This window comes from Chlamydotis macqueenii, chromosome 10 (assembly GCF_036417535.1).
Source record: "Chlamydotis macqueenii isolate bChlMac1 chromosome 10, bChlMac1.mat, whole genome shotgun sequence".
Lineage (NCBI taxonomy): Eukaryota > Metazoa > Chordata > Aves > Otidiformes > Otididae > Chlamydotis > Chlamydotis macqueenii.
In genome coordinates, this window is record NC_141565.1 from 10,995,875 (window position 1) to 11,018,571 (window position 22,697).

Here is a 22,697-nt window from a genome sequence, read left to right on the forward strand (position 1 = left end):
GGAAACTTGATGCTCGGTGCACCCAAGGGCCAGTCACTTGCCAGTGGCACCCGAAGAAAAACCTGTTAACTGCCCACTACAGCTCATGCTACCTGATTGCGAAGACAGTGTATAAAACATGTGCAATTACTCTCCTCAGTTATTAAGGCAGACCTTCTCAGAGTACATATTTTCCTTCCATGCAGCTCATTAAATATCAGTTTAAAAAGTAAAACATATGAAGTGGGAAAGAAACAGCCAGCTCACTACTGGAATAAAAGTTTAATAGAGCTGTATTCTGCATATATGTTCAAACATGACTAATGACAGCCTGCAAAAGTTCCCTTTTTGCCCCTGAAATATTCCAAGTAGACTGTCTTTCAGAGTGAAATGCAGTAGATTAACTCATGCTTTAAACCACAGGAAGATTTGAATTGTCAGGAATAAACCACAGAGCAGAGACCGAAGACCAAAACCACCTTTAAATCATGCTTCCTTAAAACAAACAAACAAAAAAAAAGGTGAAAAAAAATCAAAATCAGTAGATAGAATGGCAGAATTTGGAGTTTCACAAGGAAACACTTAACTGATGCTCAACAGCATTGCTTCCAACTGCCTTGACAACTCTGTAGAGAAATTAGAACAAGATTACCTTTGCCTTGCAGTAACAACAAAGGTTTAAAAAGTTCCCAACATTGGATGGTTAATCAGGAGAACTTTCTACTGATTTTGTTTGAAAATATATTAAAGTAGAGTTTTTTCCCCTCCTTGACCTTACACCTACAACTCTGTTTAACGACCAGAGTGGTTAAGACTCTAGGAACTGGTTGGCAATAAATACCACTGAAGTTCATGCTTCTAGGCAGATAATGACCTACATGTGCACAATGGAAAAAAAATAAGAATGATTGCATGATACAAAAATGATACAAACACAAGAGTATGTGTTTAGGCTGTGACGCTTGTTCGGCTTGGGAAACGTAAAGGAAGACAAGAGATTAGCTGTAAGGCTCACAGATCTACTCCTCTTTTACGTATTTTCCTTAGTTCCCCTCCACCAACTCCCTTATTGTCTGAGCAGTCCTCAGTGTGGTACTACAGTTATCAGGGAAACTTTAGTGACCTTCCTGCTAATTGTTTTTATATGACAGCTTAGTATTCCCACTGGATATTTTAGAGAATAGGTCATGAATCAGAAAAATGAGAATTGGGGAAGGGCTTTTGGGTCATCCTCTCCATCTCTCTCTGCCTTAAGTACTGCAGGCAAAAAAAACCCTACAACAACAGCTGGCATTTTTGCAGCCTAAAATGCGATTGAAAAAGGAGATGCTCTGAAGTGCAGATCCTGCAAGTAACTACAGATGAACTACCTGATGGATTCCCTCATTTCTTTGCCAGTTATTTCCTTCCAGTTTTGCTGCTGCTTTTGTAGCCATCAAAAGCAACTTCTTGCTGACAATGATCATTCCTGTACTATATCATAGCTTACTCTTAGTGTTTGCCTCTGACATCCACTCTGCGTTGCAGCATACTATCATCTGCAATTTTGGCCTCAGAGCACAACTGAGGTTTCCAGTTCTCTTGCCCATGCTGCCCGGGCAGTGACAGACATACAGTAAGCCAGGCAGCAGAGACCTGGTGAACAGTTTATGGGTAATTCAAATGGGATAGCAGTACTGGTCACAGTTTTCTCTCCAGCCTACTGTCCTCAAGCCCTATAAAGGCTAACAGTGCCTTAAGAAACACTGTTTGAATTATTCCTCTTCCCTGTGATTACAGCCAGTTCTCTTGGTAGAGAATTTACCTTATGCCACTTCATTAAAGCTACTTCTATAAAAACAGTTACTGTTATATAAATATTTAATGTTTAGCACATCTGTCCTTTCCCTGTAGCTGAAGAGCTGATATGCAGATAACACTGGCCTCACTTATTACTTTTCAGTTTACATCTCCTTCTCCATCTCTCAGAGCAAGAGGGTTTTCTAACTGAGCTTTAAGGTTCTGGTCACGCCAGACCTTGTAACAGGTAGGATCTGTATGAAAATTTAGGATTCTTCTTGTCTTTGGTACAGGCTGCCTACTAACCCTGCTGGAAGACTTGCTTATGACTTGTTGCCAAAAGACTAGTTTTCTACTAGCACAGGCTCAGCTCTGTTGGCAAAGACAGGATCTCTTGACTGTCCTGTCTGGGAGTTAGATAATGCTTGCAGTAGCTGGTGGGCTTCAATGAACCTTGGCTAATGGTTTGGTTTTTTTTTGCTTAAAACAAAAAAAAAAAAGGCTCTTCTCTGTTGTCCCTCTGCTCCTGCATCAGCCAAGTACAGTCTGGCCCTTTGGTAGAGCTGGACTGATTTTCATCAGCTGACATAATATATTTCTTAGCCTCCTTGACAGCTTACTAGAACCAGGTGGGCTGAACAGCAAAGGAGGGATTTCCCTGGCTAGAGCTTTTCTTCATATCTCATGCTGTGCTGTGAAACGAGCCCTGTGCTGCCACTGTGCCTGGGAGGCAAAGAGTCCCAGAAGCCCAGGCTGCACCCAACACTGGAACTTGCACAGCCAGATGGGAGACAAAGAGCCACACACAAAGGCTGGGCAACATTGACTTTCAATCACAGAAGTCCAGAGTACCAGTGCTAGCAAATTAAGCATCATCTGAGAAGTGTAGCTCAGAGGCAATTCTGTCCTTAAGCATGCATTGCTGGCTCCTCTCTGTGGGACTCAGCTGTCATCCAGAGCCAATGCAGCATTTGCATCTCCAGATTCTTCAGTTTCTGCAGAATCTGGAAGCACCGAGAGTCATTGAACTTCTATTGGTCCACTAAATCAGGGGGAGGAGGGATGAGATCCCGCGGGTTCAGCCTAGCAACAAGGCAAACATCATAGCTGTCGTGCATGAGGACATCGATGGCCACCACGTTCCACTGGTTCTCCCACGTATCCAGCTCGAGGATCTCTTTGGTGATAACTTCGTGACGAGCTGAAAAACAGAAGCAACAACAGCAGGCATCAGGAGTCAAGTCAAACAGGATCAAAGAGGTTTGTGCAGTTATTATTGTGACCCTTCTGTAAGGTGGCAAAGAAAAGGTAATTTCTGTGGTACTAACAGCTATGCTGTTTGAGGAGCATGCAAGTTGTCGACATGAGCAAACGAAACAGGGCAGATGGAGATCTGCACAGTGTATTCAGTCCCCACGCTCTGGGCTCCAGGTGCAGCTGCAGGGACAAAAGGATGAAGTGCTCCATCTTGGTACAAGTATGCAGGTGGCATTTCATTGTGCAATCAATTGTCAAATGCTTATATTTTAGGGGCAGAGCATTGCCTATTGTTAATGAGCGTGCCTACATGCAGTATGCTGTCTTTTCTTTGCCCCAACTAAAATGCAGCTCTCAGGCTCCTGGAAGCATGCCAGTATTATGGCTTTTCTTGGATGTGAAGTCTGGACATCCTGCCATTTGGGGAGAAATAAAGACAGAAGGAAACCTCCAGGGCTTTAAATGTACTTTAGCTGCTCTGAAGTGCTGAGGAATTTGTCATGAACAGTCAAGTTAGAAGAGTGCCATTAAATCACAGCCAATCTCAAGACAAGAAGCTTTTTACTGAAACTAACAAAAAATAATGAAAAGAATCACCATGCAGTACAGAACTATAGTTGTCAACCAGCAGTGCTATATTAAACTTCTTATAAGAATGCAAAAACCTTTCTTTGCTAACAAAAGTTCTGAACTCTCCAGCAATTGTTACTCAAAGCCAACTTCTCTCCTAAAAATACAAAAGTATCTTTCTTTCTGCTCGCTTTTTCTTTTCATCTTAAAGTTGCTTTCTCACAGCAAAATTATCCTAAACTTATTCTAAATTTTTCTTACTTTGAGCTGAGGATGTGCCACATCCTTTGCCGTCAGCTTCCTTCTGATGAATTTCTGGATAGATATCTCAGAAGCCAAGTCTCAAAGATTTCCAAGCAGAGACTTCACAGCTACCAGGGTAAGAACCATCACAGCAAGAAACATTGAATACTCAACACTTTTTGAGTGTTGAAAGGCTGGTGACAGTCTGAACTTGACAGGGTCCAGATCGAAGTTCCCATTCAGCTCTCCCCTCTAGAAAGCTTTTAATTTTTTTTTTTTTTAAAAAAGAAACCAAACCTATTCCTCACATCTAGTGACTGTGTTTCATTGTTTGGACACTGCCTTTCTGTGGAACTGACAACAAAGGATTGAAGAAGGGGAAAAGAGTGAAACACAGAAGAGCATCCAGAGGCATATATTCTCTCTCATGTTGGAAACACAGATGACACATTCCTCCAGAGGACAGCAACCCTGGGGCCTTAGTACCCCCCAAGACAGTGCTGTTATGGTTTAGGTTCTGTGCAAAATTGTTGATGTTATGGCGACATAATGTCATGGGATTTTAAACACCCCTAGGGCTCCTCCAAAGGTAGCTTCAGGATGTGGGGAGGTCGGGTGGAAACAAGACACCTTCCCCCCCAGGATGGGTTTCCTTGCTGAGCTGATTTGGGACAGTTCTATTTACTACAGGTCTTGCACATGCACGGGAGTTGTGGCCATCTCAGCTTTGTGGAAATTTCTACACATTTTTGTTGTGTTTATTTAAGGAAACCACTCACCAACCATTCACTGCCTCTGGCCTCTCTCTCACCTGATGAAGGATGCAGCACAGTGTTTCTACCCCACAGTTCACAGCCCGTGCTCATTTTCCCCTCAGTTGTGTCACAATTAATTGTGGCATTATTTTTCTTGGTCCAAACCCAGACCTCTGGGACTTTCATAATCTCTGGGAGCTTGCTTGAGTAAAATTTGGGTAAGATTTCAGGATTTAGCCTCATCTGAATAGTCCTTTTTCCATTCCTTTCTGCTGTTCACAAAAAGTGGAAGAAGAGTCATGATGGTTTGCTTATTGAACCTGGATATTAAAGGAGAAGAATAATAATAGGTAGGAAAGCAGCACCCATCCAAGATAGAAGACAGTAAACTGCTAAAATACCAGTTACATGTGAAGAGAGAAGGCATGACTGCCAAACTGCAAACAAATAACACGTGGCAGTACCAGCAAATAACTCATTTCTATATGACCCTGCAAGAGTGAGGCAAGTATGGAGACATAAACAGACCTAAGCTGTGACATGGGAGGATCCAGTCCCTGGATTTATTATTAGATCATCTCCTTTAGGCAATCAATTTTTATGCCTCAATTTTCTTTGGCATAGATGATGACTAAAATAAGACAATCGGAGGAATAAAAATATCCAACGCTAGAACTGTCTGAAACATCCTGTGGGTGACTGCAACACTTGAGAAAAAACCAATCATAATTAAAACATCAAAGGCAGATTCAGAAACCGTTCCTTACAAGCCTTGCTGTGTTTTTTCCTGACCCCAGTGACTCACAACCTTTAGTGTCCCTTGCTTCCCTTTTCTGTGGGATGTTGTAACTGGTTTTGTTCCACTCTACAAATTCTGCTTTCTAGCACATGGGGTGTTAGTTAACTCTTAATCCATGGGAGATAAAAAGAGTATGTTGCTGGAATAAGGGAAGCAATCATTTATCTGGTCTTATCTTGTTTAATATGAAAGGAAGCAGCACCCTGAGGATGAGAAGGTTCATGTGAGGAAAAGCACTGCTCAAGATACAGTCATACTTCAGAAAAAAATTACATCCCCTCTTTCTTTTATAAAGAGAAATTAGTTAAAACACCTTAGCCTCTTTTTCTTTTTAAATTTTTCTCAGCACAATAGAAAAGGTAATGTTTTTCAAAGAGAATAGCACCTTAGATTGCAGGCTGTAATGTTTGATTTGCCCTTTAATCCCAATAAACTGTTTTAAGCCTGAAGGTGCAAATAATTCCAGATTCTGCCTCATTGGTTCACCTTACTTAGTTGCAATTTTTATTTTTTTAAGGGAATATCTTCGCAGTCAATTTGCTTACAAGAGAATAATGCGACATCTACAAAAAGAAACTGGCTGTGTTACACAGCTTACCTGCTTCAGAAGCCAGCCCACAGAACTCCCTGTCACACATCGCATTATTCTGCATCATTTACCAGACAATCACCTTACCTAATGAAAGGATTTCACTCCCTTCCAAGTGCTTTCATTTTTTTTTTCTTTCTACAAAATGAGGCAGTGTTTTTCTTCATATTCTTGTTTAACTATGAGAAGTTTTAAGAAACTTTCTTTACACTGTGGTTTTTCTGCATAGGAATTAAACCACTTTGTGTTAGGATTACGCAGGTAGTACAAACCTAACCCTAACGCAGATCCTTTTCAAGCTTTAGAACAGTGGTTATGGCAGTATGGTTTATTCTTATTCAGGAAAGGAAAAGGCTAAACCAGCACAGGGAACATTAACTGCAGCATAAATGTATCCCCACTAGAAATTGTGGTGTTTTAAAAGAAAGTCAGAGCTCTTTAGGTACAGTTACGCCTTTTTGACATACAAGTGTGGACTGAGGGCTATCACTGAGCATGCAAACCTCATCTTTTGCCGGTGAAAGACCTTGAGTTATGCCTGAAAATGTTTCATTTATAAATGCAAAAATCATATTTCATAGATGCAAATATAGTAGTCTGAAAGCAAAATTAGTCTAATTAGTCTCTTTTAAATTCTGGTCTGTAAACAAAATATTTTCCCACAATTTTTTGTATGAAATTTCTTTGAACGTGCAGAAAAAAAACCAAACAAAAAATATTAATTTTCAGTGACTGCCTGCACTCCATATACACAATCATGTTTTCTCTTTAAAAGGTTTATTTTCACATATGATTCACTCCTCAAATATGGCCAGACTTCATTTTATGTTGTAAGTTTTCTCATGTCATTTGAATCAGGGTTGACCATAAATCAGGATGAACCATTCTTGGAAAGACCCCCAGTATGACTGCAGGCAACATAAATATTTGATCTGCTTTTTCTTTTTTTTTTTCCTTTTTTTTTTTTTTTTTGTTTGAGCTGCATTCCATTTGTGATTTGGAGGTTGGGAGAAGGAACAACTTTCTGTGTGATTATGGTCTTTATTACCACTTTTGGTCTTCTTTGACCTTGCTTTCTCTTTCCTCTTTGGAACTGAACATTCATACACAATTATTAGGTTTTGGGTTGAGAGGGATAAAGGGAGGGAGATGAAGAATTAAGCAACATGCTTAAGAGGTAGAAAATCTATAGGTCACCCAGGACTGTTAACTATACAGCTATTATGTTGGTAAACCAATACAAAGAAATTCACTCTACTATAGCCCAGTGTCCAGAGCATTGAACTAAAAAAAAAATCATGCTGAATTTTAGTTCATTGGAGTTAAATCTATGGCAAGTTTGCCAAAATGTGGTCAATATTTATTATTTCTTATAGAAGCGCATTGACATCAGCTGGTGTATTTGCCTCAATCTTACAAACGAGGAAGCAGAGTTATGGAGATGCTGAGAGCATGTGCTGCGTCACAAGTTGTGATGCCTTTGCATGTATCAGTGCAGGGCAGAGGTACCCAAAGTAGATTTGGACCAGCTCACATGTGTCCTAGCTGTGGCATGGCTGCGTTGGCATACTGTTACATATGGCCAGCGGTATCTCATGAAGTTTATCCAGAGCAGGGCCAGGTATCTCAGCACAGAATCGCACTGCATGGCGGGGTCGTCTCAGTGTCACCGTCTGTCCTTGCCAATGGGCTCTGTGGCCCGGGACTTCCTCACACAGGCCACTTGCCTGAGCTCCTGCTGATGTCAGTCCTGGCACTTCTCAGGTTGTCACAGCAAGTTTTCCTTTCCAGCTTGTAGAGTATCCTAATACGCTCTAATTTTTTTGGCCATAAATCAGTTTATAAGAAAAAAAAAAAAAGGACACCAAACTTCTAGTGGTTAAACTGTTAACTGTCTGCTCTGCTTTTTTCATGGAAAAAAGCACTTCAGTATCACAAGGTGCTTGCCGCTCCCCAACATGTTTACTCAGGGGTTTCTTTCTCTAGCTCCCCCAGTCCTTGTCACATAACAGCCGCCCTAGAGCTGCCTTGAAGCATCTCAGCCTCCAGTGCTAGTTTGTACCTGGTTTTGCATGCCATTAACTGTATCAGAGACCAGAGAACGATTTTGAGCATATGGGACTAGCTGCTGCTACTTATCCTCCTCGCCACTAATAGCTGCTTTCATAATTACGTGATGTGGAGTTTGGCAACTTGGGAATTTGCATTTGTCTTGCAATGGGATAAAAGCACATTTAGATCGTTACCACCAGATGTCCTGGCTCCTCGTTTGCAGTAGGAAAAAGAATAAGTTCATCAAGTCTGTGGCCTTCAATCCCATTTGTGTATGTGAGCTGCCCCCTAACTCTCCCAGCCTTGCTAGCATAACGCAGCGAACATCCTTTGCGGGGTCAAGTACATCCATCATCTACGCCTGTGGGCAGAAGCAGGCAGAGAATACACAGGAGAGGGAACTTGGCTTGGCTGTTTAACATGCTGGCCAGCCTTCGTGATGTTAAGTATCAAGGCAGTGCATCCCACCAGACAGAGCGAAAGCTGGGAGGCAGGTTGGGGCTTGAATTTACAACCATGGCAGCTTACTGATTTCAGAGTACCTGCGTGGAGCAAGGTAAGATATTCACTCTCATAGACAGGACCTCTATCCTCTCGCTGTGCTGTGTAATTCTTCAGGACCATAGTTTCACGGTCCACCCATTCACTCACAAATCAATATATATTAAAATCAAATATATAAAGAATGGGATGGTCTACAGGAAAGAACTTCTAATTCAGTTACTTCAGTTGTTTTTCCTGGGATTGATTCAGCTGCTTCAGCTTTTAAAAATCTTTCCAGATTTTGCCTGTTGTTCACAGGCAAGGCCTCTTTCAGACATAATCTTACAAACATCAGTCCTGCTCGCTCTGCGGCGATAGCAGGATCACGGGTTGCAGTGGCAGCAGGATGAGTGCTCTTGAAGTCAATGCACCATTCATACGAGTAAGAACTGCAAGATCAGGATAAGAATTACTGGTCTCAGACCATCCTGAGATACTGTTTCTAAATGCCTTGCAAAGGGTTAATACATTATTAATAGAGGATGTACAGCATGTTTAGACTGTATGCTTGACAGACAGTTATGAACACAATAGAAGATGTCATACATGGCTACAAGCCATGTTTCTAAACAACCTATTGACCTCTTCAGCAATTAATTAAAATGCATTAAAATCTCTATTAATCATGCGTTAACCCTTTATAAACCATAAATGAGCCTCAGTAAGAAGTATGACTGAATTACTGATACTGCGCTGTCAGTTATTGGGTCAAATTTAGACCCGAGATGAACAGGTGCTGCTCCCCAGCAATTCCCCTGACCTGTACTGGCCTTATTTACGGTAGCGAGTTTCTAGCTAATGAGCAGGGGTAAATGGGGAGCCCTCCCTGTGAAGGCAGCACGCTGAGGAGGTCCCTCCTGCACGCCAGTTCACGACAGCAGCCTGGCAGCTCGCGCCAGTGCTGGGGAGAATTAGGGGAAAGGTCGAGCGACATTTTTCGGGGTGGACTCAGCGCGGAGGCTGGAGAGATGTGGCAGTGCCTGCGGCACAGCGGGCGGCCACGAGCAGATTTCTCTGCTGAGTGAAGCGCAGGGGCTCTGAATCCCTTCCATTGGTGGGAATATTAATTCAAATGGTAACAACTGTGGGCAGGAGAACTTCAATTATTCATCGTTGCCCAGTAAATTCTAACAGGGGGAAGAAAACAGTGCTGCAGATAGGCAGCCCGAGGTTTGCCCCTCTGCTTTATTTAGCTGGGAACATGGGAAGGTGCTAGAGAAACAGGTTTTGTTCCAATCCCTCAACCCCCAAACTTCACAAGTGCAGTATTTACTGTGCCAGACTTCTTAATATGTCTAAATTTAATTTTATTCCAGTAATGTTCCATAACCACTATAATAAAAAACAAGCACTAGAATGATTCTCCATCTAAATCACATAATGGATGAGACTAGGGAGAACAGCCTTTATGGGAGATTAGTCAAAATAAATAACTATTAAGCTAGTCCACTGTCAGGAGAGGATGACGTGGAGATACAAACTCATTAGCTCAGCTGGAATACAGTAATTACTACAGGGTTCTGCACTGCCACAAGCAGTGCCGCTTCTGTTCCAGCGCATGGATTGCAGTTTATGTAAATGAGGAAGAAGAGGCCAGAAAATGAATCTAGGGTAAGTCTGTTTTGGTTTTTTTTTTTTTGTAGAATTGGAATTACATAGCTAGTAGGACTCTGTCGCTATCACCTATCTTAGCTAACAGTTGCAAAAGCAAAATTGACATTCTCACATTCCAAGTTCATAGATATTTCTTCCCTTTCCCCTTCCTCTGACTGTAATACCACTTAAAAATTAATTTCTAGTTGGTATCAGTAAGTAAATAGCAGCACTGGGTTGAGCAGCTCTGGTCCCACACACGATGCTAAACACATTACAGAATTTTTCCACATATGTAGTAGGGAAGCAGTGCATAGATCTTCTCTGCTATAAACTACATTGGGGCTGGCAAAACTGTCAGTTCAGAGAAAGACAGTTCCACAGCAAGTGTGCTGTTAGCTGATGAAATTGTAAGGCCTTGTAAGTGATATGTGCTGCTAACAGCAGACGTGTTAAATGTTTTATTATTTGCATTGAAGTGGTTGTCCCTTTACTTTGCACATCAGCTGATGTCACGTGGGTACACAGTAAAAATAGCAGTCTAATTAAAAACATCAAGTCAAAAAAAAAATCAACTCTGGATTTGAATTTATGAGTTCAAATTGTGAGACAGGCAGTTGGACCAACATTTATAATCTGAAACTAAAGCTACAACCCCCAGCCCCCAGAAGCAGGCTCATGAGAGCTGTATTTGTGCAGCAGCAATGCAAAGCCAACAAACATGTGCCTCCACAAGCTGGCATCGATAGCAGATGACGTGGTCCCAGCAAACAGGAACACACCCTTGCCTTCATCATTTTCACCAGGAAAAATATGTATAATACTCAGGGGCAGTCAAAAAGAAAGGGAACTCAATCTGGCTGGCATTTTATAAGCTGGATACCTGAAGAGGTGCTTCCCACCCCCTTCGGTGAGGCACGCTAATGAGGCTGCTTCTGCCGCACGTGGGGTAACGCTAATAGCTGTCAGCCTGCGCGGGGGGAAGGTTTTACTTCCACAGCAAGATGAAGGAAATAAAACATGTCAACAACATTATACACCCAGGCTGCAAGGGATGGATTAAAATCCATAGTTACAGCAGTAAATGCAGCGACGTATTTTGATAATTAGTAGAAAGCTGGCTGGCTGCTGCGCACTGAGTCCTTCTGAGGATTCACACTACAGCTAATATTTTCACTCTGTGCACAACAATGAACAAACCCTGCCATTTAAAAATATTTCTGAATATCTGGATGAATGCTATAACATTGCTGACAAATGACAGGCAACATTCACGACAGTAGGCTACAAGAGCTGGAGCTGAGTATCAGAGACAAGCAGACTAATGGTTCCTATTTGCCATAACAGTTTTAGTAGAAAGTGAGCTAATTCATATAATGACTGCCTAACAGATGAAGTCTTGCAAGTCTTGCTAAGGAGGAAAAAAATTCAAAACAAGAATTGTTTTTTTGAGTACTTATTATGATCGTAAGAACATACATTTGTCAGCTAGTGCTACAACACAGAGGTCTCAGAGGGGTTTGTACCATCTCATCATAGACACCACGCTCCTGATGTGGTTGCCTTAGGTAAGCCAGGTTAGCATCCCTCATATCTTGATGGAAACACAAAGCAGTAAGAGGCAACAGAGGCCCTCAGGGCTCTAAATTGCCTTCTGGTCAGAGCAGATGTAAAGCATGAAGGACCTGACCCTCCCTCTGGAAGTGTCTGTGCTTCTCCATATGCTGCAGGGAGCCTGAGGTCACTAAGGTCTTAGCGCAGGCACTCCAGATAAGTGTCCAAACTTCAGCAGAATTAATCTCCTTTCCCCTTTCACAGCCAGGCCTCAAGCAAGCTTCTAACTTGAGGAAGCCTCAGCATGGGAAGTATTACAGGCTGTATTTACCACCACAGCTCAACACTGAGCAGCATTCCTTGCATTTGAGAGGAAGTTTTCTCTTGATGAAGCTTGGACACACTTTGGAGTCCACTCGTCCTTCAGAGAGACTGTGCTCTGCGCTGGTCAAACTCTACTGTCTGCTGGCCAAGCTGACTTCCCTCTGGAGACTCTAAGAAGCTGTAAATTCTGTTCCTCTGCTCCTAGAGATGCTGCCATTTGTCCTCCTTCAAGCAGACAAAGATTTGAGAGAGGCAATATATATGGGATGGAAACCCTGCCATCACAAAACTTCAAGTGTCATATGGGATTCAGAAGCTATGGCAGCCAAGCAGTACTTATTTTTTCATCCAAATTTAAGGCCCTTTAAGTAGCTGACAGCTGCTTTTTCAGCTTTGTGTTTGTCTATAGTATCTCTGGTCTCTAATTATCCACTTAGGTCAATACTCATACAGAAAGGCATATAGAGCATGGCACATACACAAGTAAAATTAAGATGCAACAAGATCCTTAGTAGGCCAGCTTGCTGGATCAAGAGCAGGTTTAAGCTAATGCAAAGACAAGTTGAGGCTGGGGACAGATCGGCAGTGTATAGGGAGCTGGTTGCAGTCCCTTATATACATTGGCTAAGACTTTACACTGCAGCAGTGCTTTTGGCTTATTTGCCTTTTTGGTTTTTTGTTTTTTTTTTTTTTTTTTTTGAGAGGCACTCATTCTTGGATATTGACAGCAGCCCTTTAGTGTTTAGCAGGCGGAAAACCCAGAGACTACAGCTGTGCCTCCAGCTTGTTCCAAAAGCTCCACTTGGTTGAAACTAAATTACAATGTTTTGTGAAATTGGAATATCCTCTCTTGGTTGCAATCCTCACAAAAATCAAAGTGGCATGCCAAGAAACCCAAAAGACTAAAACCAAACAAGCACATTCTAAAATAACCTTATCTGCTACTAAACCAGCAACAGCACATGCTGTCCTGTGAATATCTTGGAGACACTGAGCAGCTGTAATTGTGAAAGAGCAGAGCCAAGCCACCCTCTCCAAGTCCCCATATGACAGCAAAAATCCCCTCTCCTCTCACCGCCAACGAGCCGATCAGGCAAGAGCTCTTTCCAGCATGGAGAGGAGATGGGGCCAGGGAGAGAGGCCAGCTAGATAACCTCTTCAGGTTCAGCATATGGACCCGCATGTCTTTTTCTTGATGATTGCTGGAAGCTGTTATTGTTATGAAGATTTAGAAAGCTCTTTTCATTTAATAGCTTGAAAGTCATATTAAGAAACCTGTCTTTAAGGCACAGCTTCCTCTCCGCTTCTCAAACATTTGGATACACCCGATTTACAATTGAGAGTGAGAATCTATTTTGGCTCCCTTGTTAATAGACATCATAACAACATCTAACAACACAATCACATAGTATTTCCTCTCTAGTATACAAAATGCACGTGTAGGGGGCCAGAATTCAGATTGCACAGGTAGCTACAAAACTGGCATTTTCCAACTCTGACTTCTTGTTTTCCAATCTCAATAACACTTTTCGTGCAGGGGAGTTCTGTACATAATTATCTAGATTGCAACAGTACAGTCAGGAATTAGGACCCCATTGAGCTGGCATTGTAGGCCCGTACAAAAGACGGCCATCTTGAAATCTGCAGGGAGACTGTCAGCCTCTCCCGCTCCTGCCACTCATTATATGTGACTCAGTGACAGAACGTGGTGGTATTATACAGAGAGTGTTTTTATGGCTCTGAAGCTACCTTATTCAGAAAAATCTCATACTAATCTGTTAGTCATCTTGAATGAAATTGCTTCATTTGCCAGTGCAAATGATCAGCCTTTTGAGATTTGTACCCACTAACTTTAGGCTTTTTCCTAAGATCGCTAAGAAAAAGACAAATATGATGGCACAACGTTTGCTGTGGAAACACAGTGATGCATCATAACCATAACTGCTGTGAGGTCACAGAACTTCCATCAGAGATGACACGAGAACACGCCTGTTAGAGAGCAGCCATACACAATTGTTTTCAGGAAGCAGCCTCCTCAAACACTAGCAAATGAAGGGAGAGGAAGGCACATTGTGAACGAGCTGATAAAAATCATCATTCTAAAATAACAGCAGCTTTAAGCTTAGAGTTTGTTACGCAGGTGAAAGTCAATGCAACTGGAGTCAGTGTAATGTGAAGGAGACATCACCCAGCCAGTGACCACGTTGACATTCCTGGGCAGCAGCAAGCCTGACGTGACGTTTATCAGCAGTGGGTAATGCATCTGTACTACTGCTGCTCCTAGAAAAGAAATGGGGGTAGCAGCTGCTATGTAGCAGGAGAGTTTAAGTGTGCATGTTTTGAGAGACTCTTTGCATTTATAATGAAAAAAAGAATGGTTAGAAGTACTGGAGATTTAGACAGAGCCAAGCACAGTTGGGAGGAGGAAGACTTAAAAGGAGAAGGGTGGCCACGGGGCTAGGATTATTTAAAATCACCGGATCGGAATTTTAGTCTCTTTGAACCTCATTAAATACACAAGTTTTTTCCACACCGATTATGGAAAGCATGTAAGTACATAGGCAGAGCCAGATAGCTTGGCTAAGGACAGATGGGTAGTGCCTTAATCTTCAACAAATACATCCAAGTTCTTTAATGTCCATAACACACTAATCTCTTGATCTCAGTAGCTCTGGATGTAGATTTGGACAGGTTTAGTGCAGATTGGAAATATCCTTAATTTTTCATGTTTTGTTAAGGAAAAAAAAGCAAAGGACAAACAGAATACAATTCATATTGACATTATGAGCTGGCAGTCCAAAGGGCTGAATCAGCTCTGTGTTTCCAGGGCATGCGAGCACCACCTGATAGGGCTGGCTGGTCATCAGGTCAGTCTGTGTGCAGTGAAACTGATTTCAACTATGTAAAGAGCATCAGGCTCATCTTAGTACCTGCTCCGCGAAATCCTCCACAGAGGTACAGCTTCCCTTCCACAGAGCCTGCGCTGGTAGAGTTTGTTCGTAAGGAGAGGAGGGGAGAAGGCATAGGAGGTCCATCCCTCCAGAAGTCTCCATCAGGGTTATAAATCTCCACTGCATCAAGACATTTCCGTGTCTGTCCCCTGTCACGGCCAAGGCACCCAATTCCTCCTGCAAAACATACATAGGTTGAATGTAGCAGTCTCAGGTTCTGCTAAAAAAATACACTGCTTGTTGCATCATTTTTTGTTTGCATGTCCTCATCTCTCTCCCTTTCTTTTCTGTTTTGCAGCTCCAGAAATTTGTTAGATAATAAACTCAAAGCAGAGGCTACCGCACGTTATCTACAGACATCGAAGCAAGATCCTTTCTGAAGTCTTGTATCAAAGGAAGGACAAGCAGCATGTCTTCAAAATGCAAAGGTATTTTATCTTGTTTTCTGCCTATGCAGTAGAAATTGTCATAATTACTTTTTCTGTATGCTGGACGAATTTCTGTATTATTAATGGATCAAAAGTTATTCTCTAATTACTGTTACTGGATTTGACCCTCACACTTGTTAATCAACAATCAGTTGGATTTTTTTCTGTTGTCTTTTCCAATAAAAGAAAAAGATTACACCCATTTCTTAAGGGAAATCAGCTTCCAGAAACAAACTCATCTAATATGTAGGAATGCCAGTTGAGTTATTTGTGACAAGCCCTGCTGTTGAAGGGTTAATTAGGATGCCTGAAGTTGGAGTGCAGGTTTTCATTTGCTGGGACACACTGCAACAGGCTGCAGACATACCTGAGATCTCAGTGCACGCTGCAAATCCTGTACACTGACATCACAGTGTAAACACTGCCTTTCCAAATCCTTTCCAGTGATCAAATCCAGATTTTTGAATTCATAGTCTTTGGTTCTCCAGAATTAATATGTTGACGTACCCTCGCAGGTTTTCCATCTGTGCCAATGGGCACAATACCCTGTAATGAGCACTGAAGGCATGCTGAAGCAGTTCTTTTGAGCATGTGTGTGTATCTGACCACTTTTAAATATAAAATGACTGCAATATGCAAGCAATTTCCACATGAAGGCTAGCTTTCCAGATACACATGTAGAACTGCTTAATTGTGCAAATCCAAAATGCATTGTATGGCATGTAATTGTGCCCTTGCATATGCAAAGGAAGGACTGCCAATATAACCTGTGCAAGGTTGGTGGGGCTGCTTTTAAAATATATTGCCCCCAGTGCTGTTAAGCTAGTCTGTCAGAGAAATGAGCCCCTAGTGCTCAAAGTTTTACTTGCATATAGTTTTCCATCTACCTTGTAATATGGACTGTTATTTTTTCAACCTCTTGTGCATTCTCCAAAGGTATTTGCAAGAGACAGACACATGTAAATGGGAACTGTAATGCTTCAAATTTGCTACCACTATAGTCCTGATCTGTATTTTAGAGTTACGTAAAGACAAGATCAGTTATGCCTGTATCAGAGCAGCGAAATTAAGATGAAATCCAGTATCCATTATCATCTGCATGAAGTTGTCTTTCAATTGAACTTAGCAGCATTTGATTCAGTTCAATATTTGAATTTGAAAACATTCACTGAGTTTAGTTTTCAGTTCCTTCTCCATGCACAAAAAATCTTTACCAGCCCTAATACCTCCCAACAAAGTCCTAGCAGTTTGTATCATGGTTCCCCTCACTGTGTGCTTAAACAAGGCTAGCATCCAAATGCTTTCATAACTGGCTTAACACCTCCAGCTAAGCAGCATTTGCTCTGATGGGCTTCTCCTCTGAGGCTTGATTCACCTGAGAGAGCCGAGGTAGGGAGTAATTGCAGTCATGGAATTTTGCTAATCATTTCTATGCCAAAAAGGGAGTTGTATGCATCGTCATGCTGAGCCTTTCTCACGATGGAGTCTCACTGAGATATTCCTTAGAACTATGTGGAAAGAAGAATAAGTTTCAGAATTCAAACATTTACTTATCATATTGTTCTTTATGCCAGGAGCATTACCCTTTTCTATGCAGTATTCTCCACTATTCCTTAACGGCTTATAAGAGAGGTGCCACTCTAAGGACAGGACTCTCTTCCTCTAAATTTATCAAGAAAAGTTTTAAGGGCTAATCCAATTAATTTTTTAACTGATAGGGCTATTAATTGATAGCTTATCATGTAGTCTTTCTGACTCTATAGCATCCTTCAGTAGAATCACAGAGTACAGCACAAAGACAATTTTCTACCAGTCCATGTACAGTCTACAGAGTGCAGGGTAATGCAGAAAGAGATACTCAAGCCAGTTTTAACTGAGAACCAATAACATTAAAGCTCCCCACAGACTAATTTGATCTGATCAAAAGACAGCTTTGTGGTGTCAAAGAGCTGGTTATCAAGCTAGCTTTTTTTAAAATTAGCCCAGGTGTTACCGTACACCACAGTAGAATATGCACTCTCCCAAAGGATAAGTCTTCCAGTGAAAAATGAAAGAGCATCTTGGTCAATCGGAGGAATGAATGTGGCATGTCAGAGTCAAACAACAATAGCTTTGCTGATTGCCTCAATATTTCAAGGGGGGAAGCGGACAAAATGCCCCAGAACTCTTCTAGAAGCATAATTGCTGTTTATTGCTTACTGTGTTTTTATGGTCATTTTCTAAATTGAGTAACTGTAGGGCATGGTCACTTCAGAAAGAACAGAAATAATCAGATATGAAACTGATACAGCACAGTCAGTGACTTCTTGCAAAAAATCACAACCATTACCAGCTAATGGAGACATTATGCTGACAATTCAGGGGATTCGTCTCCAAACATTTTTCCTGTATAGTTATTAGAAAAGTAATCTGTCGTGACCTATTGGAGCATCTTTTCAAAAGTTTAAGAGCTACCACATTTTCAAACATTTATGAAACCTTCAGTGGATAGTTTAAGCAACTTAAATTTGACCTCCTGTAATCCTGTCATTATCAGAGACAGTCCTGAAGATGCAAAATATCTCCATTTTATTTACACCCTCCACAGCCATTTCAGATAAATCCAGTTTCATGTTCAGTTTACAACACGGGCAAAGCTAAGTTCACATCAAATAGAATGTAAGAAGGAAAATCAGAGGGGAGTAAAGTTTTGTTTTCAAGCTTAGGAAAGTAGTATTCTGAAAAACAATAAATCAAGAACATCGGTCTCCTCTTCTAAAGCAATGCTAACACTGAAATATCGATAACAAAGGAATCTGAGGATATTAGACTCTACCAGCACTGCTTTGCTGTGTTCCCAGATGCAGTATTTGAGAAATACTCCTGAGACACAACACTTTTTTCCTCTGTGGAGACTGATGTCTCCAGGCTCTTCCCAAAGGACTGAATATACAAATCAACAAAAAATATTCTCAAACTTAAATCAATCCACATCTGCAATCGAGTGGAGTCATCTCACGTTAACCAGGCTATCCATCCTCTACAATACCAGACTTCAAATTGGCATAAAAAGGAAACTTGCTGCATCAGGCAATTCAGGCTGCGTTGTCCTCCGTCACTCAGCTTCAGATCGTCCTGTCCCACTGCCTTCCTCGTTCAGATTTATGAGACCATTAGGAGTGCAAGTGGAGACATATGGTATTACAGTTAAGACCATGAAGATTGTCTTCGTGTTCTCCAAGCAGGGCAGCTGAACAACTGAGTTCATGCTCTGCTCCTGCAAGACCCTCTACAGAAAATGGAGGTAACCCTAAAGAGGCCAAAGGAGGGCGCAGCAAAGAGTGGAATGGATGCTGGGGAGGGTCCTTTGATAACCCACAGTCACCTATCTCATGATGAGCAGAGGAGGTGAATGCAACAGCACCTGGCTTAGTTCTCCACATAAAGAGCAATTACATGTCCTTTGTGCAGGGGGAGGTGGATTTCTCACTGGGACTTTTGAACATTTCTGTCATTTTCACATTCATCACACAAGAGGATTTAATCTCAGAACCCAGTCTTTCCCCTGCCCCCTTACAAATGCACCCTTTCAACACGTTAGGTTTTTTACATTATGTGCTTTCCCTAGGAGATATTTCAGATGCCACTGAAGGAGTAAAAAAAGCCAGTGAAGCCACCTTTGTGTTCCCAAACCCATTAAAGCTTGACAGCTTTCCATATCACGCTTGGATGATTCTGCAATCAAACATACTTTTCAAGGGCACCCTGTAAGCAGTGCTTCTAATGGACTTTAAATTTAACATGAAGCGCCATTAGTAAAATAAATATATAAATAAAATACATGATCTTTATTAAGAAATCAGGATAGAGAAGACAAGCCTTTGATGCAAGAAGGCAGAGCAGGGTAGGTGATGCGATTAGCACATCTTCAGAATGTCAATGAGGCACGGTTCCCTGCCTTTGCTGTACCCACACACTGCCCGTAGCCGGCTGACGGCAAAGCCCATTGCTTTGGCTGAAGTCAGCTGCCTCCCTCTTACCCCGTGCTCATCTGAGAGGGCTGAATGCAACCTGAGTCACATCAGTTCTCATAACCGAACACCCTTCCAGCGCTTGAGGGGGAAGGTCTGTAACTGTGGTGAAGAGGCAAAGAGTCACTAGTAATAATTATTTCAAAGAGTGCAAAGGAAGTAAGTGCCTTAGACATATCTGTGTATTTCTGTAGGAGTGAGACTGACATACAGTTGAGTTTCAAGAGATAGGGAACATTCCTACCTACCTGTACCCGGCGACTTCACCCATGTCACCAATACCTGTAAAAGCATGCACTGGTGCAGAGCAATTGCACTTCCAAGTCTTATCCACACTGAGCTCTTATGCAGCTAAATTTGCCAGGCAACTGAGTCCAATATGAACATTTTTTTTTTTTTTCTCTCCAGGAGAGCCACCCAGCTCCCAGTCTAAATTGCTCATTGCAGGCTCAGGATGGCTGACCAAAATGACACCTAGACGGTGACTGGTGGTCCAGACAGGGCTGAAAAGAGCCTATGTACTCCTATGAGAGTGGCAGGGTAAGGGAGACCTCTGCGTATCAGACTTCGTACCATTTAATTTGGTTCCCCCACTAACAGACACCTGAAATTAGACATGAACTACAGTATCTCAGCCAGGGTGGTGTATCAGGGAGCAACAACAGCAAAGCTGCTTCCAAAGGGAAGGTGACCCAGGTAATGAGCTCACCGTCAGGGCACAGCTCCGCAGGACCAGAGGCAAGTGATTGCAGAAGGTCCTACCAGCAGCTGTCAGGCAAAGGCAAGGTGACAAGAAGGGGCTGACCCCTCCAGGCCTGTGTTTAAATGATGCTCCTGGACCTATCGAAAGAGGATGTGGGTGGAGGCCCCAGGTGATGCTGGTCAGGATGATCAAGACCTATTAGTGCCCTCAGGGCACTGACACTGTAATCCTTTATCATGTGATTAAGTCCTTGGATCACAATACTGAGCAACATGTATTGTTACTAGTGCCTCTTTTAATTTTTATCAAAGGAATGTGGGAAATGTGTTTAAAAAAAAAAGGAATAATTCTCCAACAAGCAAGTGAAATCTAAGCTTTGTCTCTTGTAAAATAATTCACTATTAAATTGATCTCTGGAATGCACGATGGATTTGATAGCATAATCTCTTATGTAACATTTCCCTTCATTACTCTTTAACAGCACTCAAGCTGAGAGCCTCAGCACTTACGTTGCTCTCTCACTCTCCGCAAAGCAGGGCTGCATAGCTGGTTTCTTGGAGAAATAAGGGAGCAATAAAGCTAGCCCTGGCAGGCACTTTCAGCGATGAAATGGAGAAGCTCTCTCATTCTTTACTAACACAGAGCAAAGCAGATGAGGTAATGCTTGTAGAAGACATGAGGGCAAAAGATTGATTAGAAGCGGGGCTGAAAAAACAGATCGTCTTCCTAAACGTGGTCAACACTTCGGTTCCAGCTCCTTCTTTTCTCCTGAAATGCCTTGCTCTCATTTCCTTTGATAATCCTTAAGTGAATAGAAAGCAATTCTGATCTCATCTATCAGACCAAATTTTTGCCTTTTTCATTCCTCCCTGCGCACAGGCGCTACGGAGGCTGTTGCACAGGTACAACAGAGCAGAATCAGACCCATAAGCTGCTACTTGTCAGAAGTCCAAAGCATATTTATAAATAGACAGGTTTATTTTAGAAGAAGGTGTTATTCAAATACATAGTTAATATTCAAGCATGAAAGCTAAAATGTCTCCTTCCAGCCCCTCCTACACACACTTTCCTTTCCAGAGAGACCCCAAAGTACATATTCAAATAAGTATTTTATGGTTGGGACATTCAGTAGTTAATTGAACTTCATTTAACTGCTTAAAACTTTTAAAAGAAGCTCTCAGCAAGTACTCATGGGAAAAAAAAACCCAAGCTGTAAGAGGTGGGATGCCAGACTAAGGAGGATAAACAAAAATTCTTTGATTCCTAAATCTTCCCTAATAGGATTTCTCATTTAAGTCTTTCTATATGTTCTTATTTATAAAGCAGGAATTATATAACATGAAAGCAACACATGGTTAAAGCTGTCATGGTGATACAACATTTTTTACCAGTGACCTGTATTTCAGAGGCAGTAGTTCCACTGAATGTGTTTTAAGATAAGCTAATGAATATGGCATTCAAATTGATTCATTTGGATAAATTCTCCTAATTTGTCTGTTGGCTGTAATGAGTTTTCAGAGACTTAGCTGGAAAGGATATTTTTTTTTAAGCAAGAGATTGAAATGCATGACCTTAAATAGAGCCCTCCCATCTGGTTTTCTTCCAAAACTGTCTCAATTGCCTCTGTCATTAAGAACACAATACTGCTCTTTCTTGGGCTTTCCAACGAATATAGTTATGTTCCTGGGAAAATATGGAGAGAAAGAGCTAAGACCAGTCAAATGGGATGAATGGGAGAAAGGATTTTGAGCCTTAGGAAATGCTGTTCATTTACTTATGAGGATTATGTACACTGTATAAATAGCATAAGATTCTCTAGGAACATTACACAACAGGCAATTATATTGCAGGATTGCTGATTAAGACACATGGTACAGGTTCCTGAACAATGATATTACTCAGACCAAAAGCTCTAATCTTTTTCTCATTTTCCTTCCATCAGTGTGACTCTAGAATAATTCCATTTAAGTCATTAGGGTTTTACATGCTGGAGCTGGCAATTAGGCTGGGAAGAGTTTTTGGACAGTGACTACGTATTCTCTGTTCTGTGCCAATAGGACTTTTCAGAAATTAACACTTCAAAGGCTAAGTGTCAGATTCTCATCTGGATTAGAACAAAATGAGTCTGACACAACACAATTGAGATCAACAGACTACTTACCACAGATTTACACCTGCCTGGACGAGAGCAAAAATTAGACCTGTATATCAAAGAGTCCGCTACTGCATCTTATTCAAAGCTAGTGCTCCATCTATGCTTTTTGCTTCATATTTATGATAGAAATTTCATTCACACATCAGAAGCATTAGAGAGGATCAACTTTTAGTGCAGTGATTTTTCATTTATGCTCTAGAGTCCCACCTAATCCTGAATGTGCTGATACCTGTATGAACTGTACAGGAGGACAGAGGTCCTGCCCGAAAGAGCTGACAAACTTACTTCATTTAAAGGGTTTGTTTTCAAGAGTTGCTTAAACAAGTCTCATCTCTCTGCAGCACTAGTTTATGTATCCAGCTAGAGCTATGTATTTATTTATTTCATGTTTTTATTTCTGGGAAGTGGGGCTT

At 41.6% G+C, this 22,697-nt stretch overlaps 1 protein-coding gene and 1 long non-coding RNA gene across 2 annotated transcripts in view; one reads left to right on the plus strand and one right to left on the minus strand.

Moving 5' to 3' along the window:
- Positions 1 to 246: 246 nt before the first annotated feature.
- KBTBD12 (kelch repeat and BTB domain containing 12) overlaps positions 247 to 22,697 on the minus strand; it is a 40,884-nt gene continuing 18,433 nt past the window's right edge. The window contains exons 5-6 of the mRNA XM_010126386.2: positions 14,968 to 15,165; positions 247 to 2,959 (exon numbers count right to left, since the gene is read on the minus strand). Of these exons, the coding sequence (XP_010124688.2) occupies positions 2,790 to 2,959; positions 14,968 to 15,165 (368 nt within the window). The 3' untranslated portion in view covers positions 247 to 2,789. The remainder of the gene's footprint in view (positions 2,960 to 14,967; positions 15,166 to 22,697) is intronic.
- Positions 14,953 to 19,986, plus strand: LOC147599535 (uncharacterized). Its single transcript, XR_015259554.1, has 3 exons — positions 14,953 to 14,992; positions 15,287 to 15,416; positions 19,835 to 19,986. It is a non-coding gene; the product is annotated as an uncharacterized LOC147599535 (long non-coding RNA).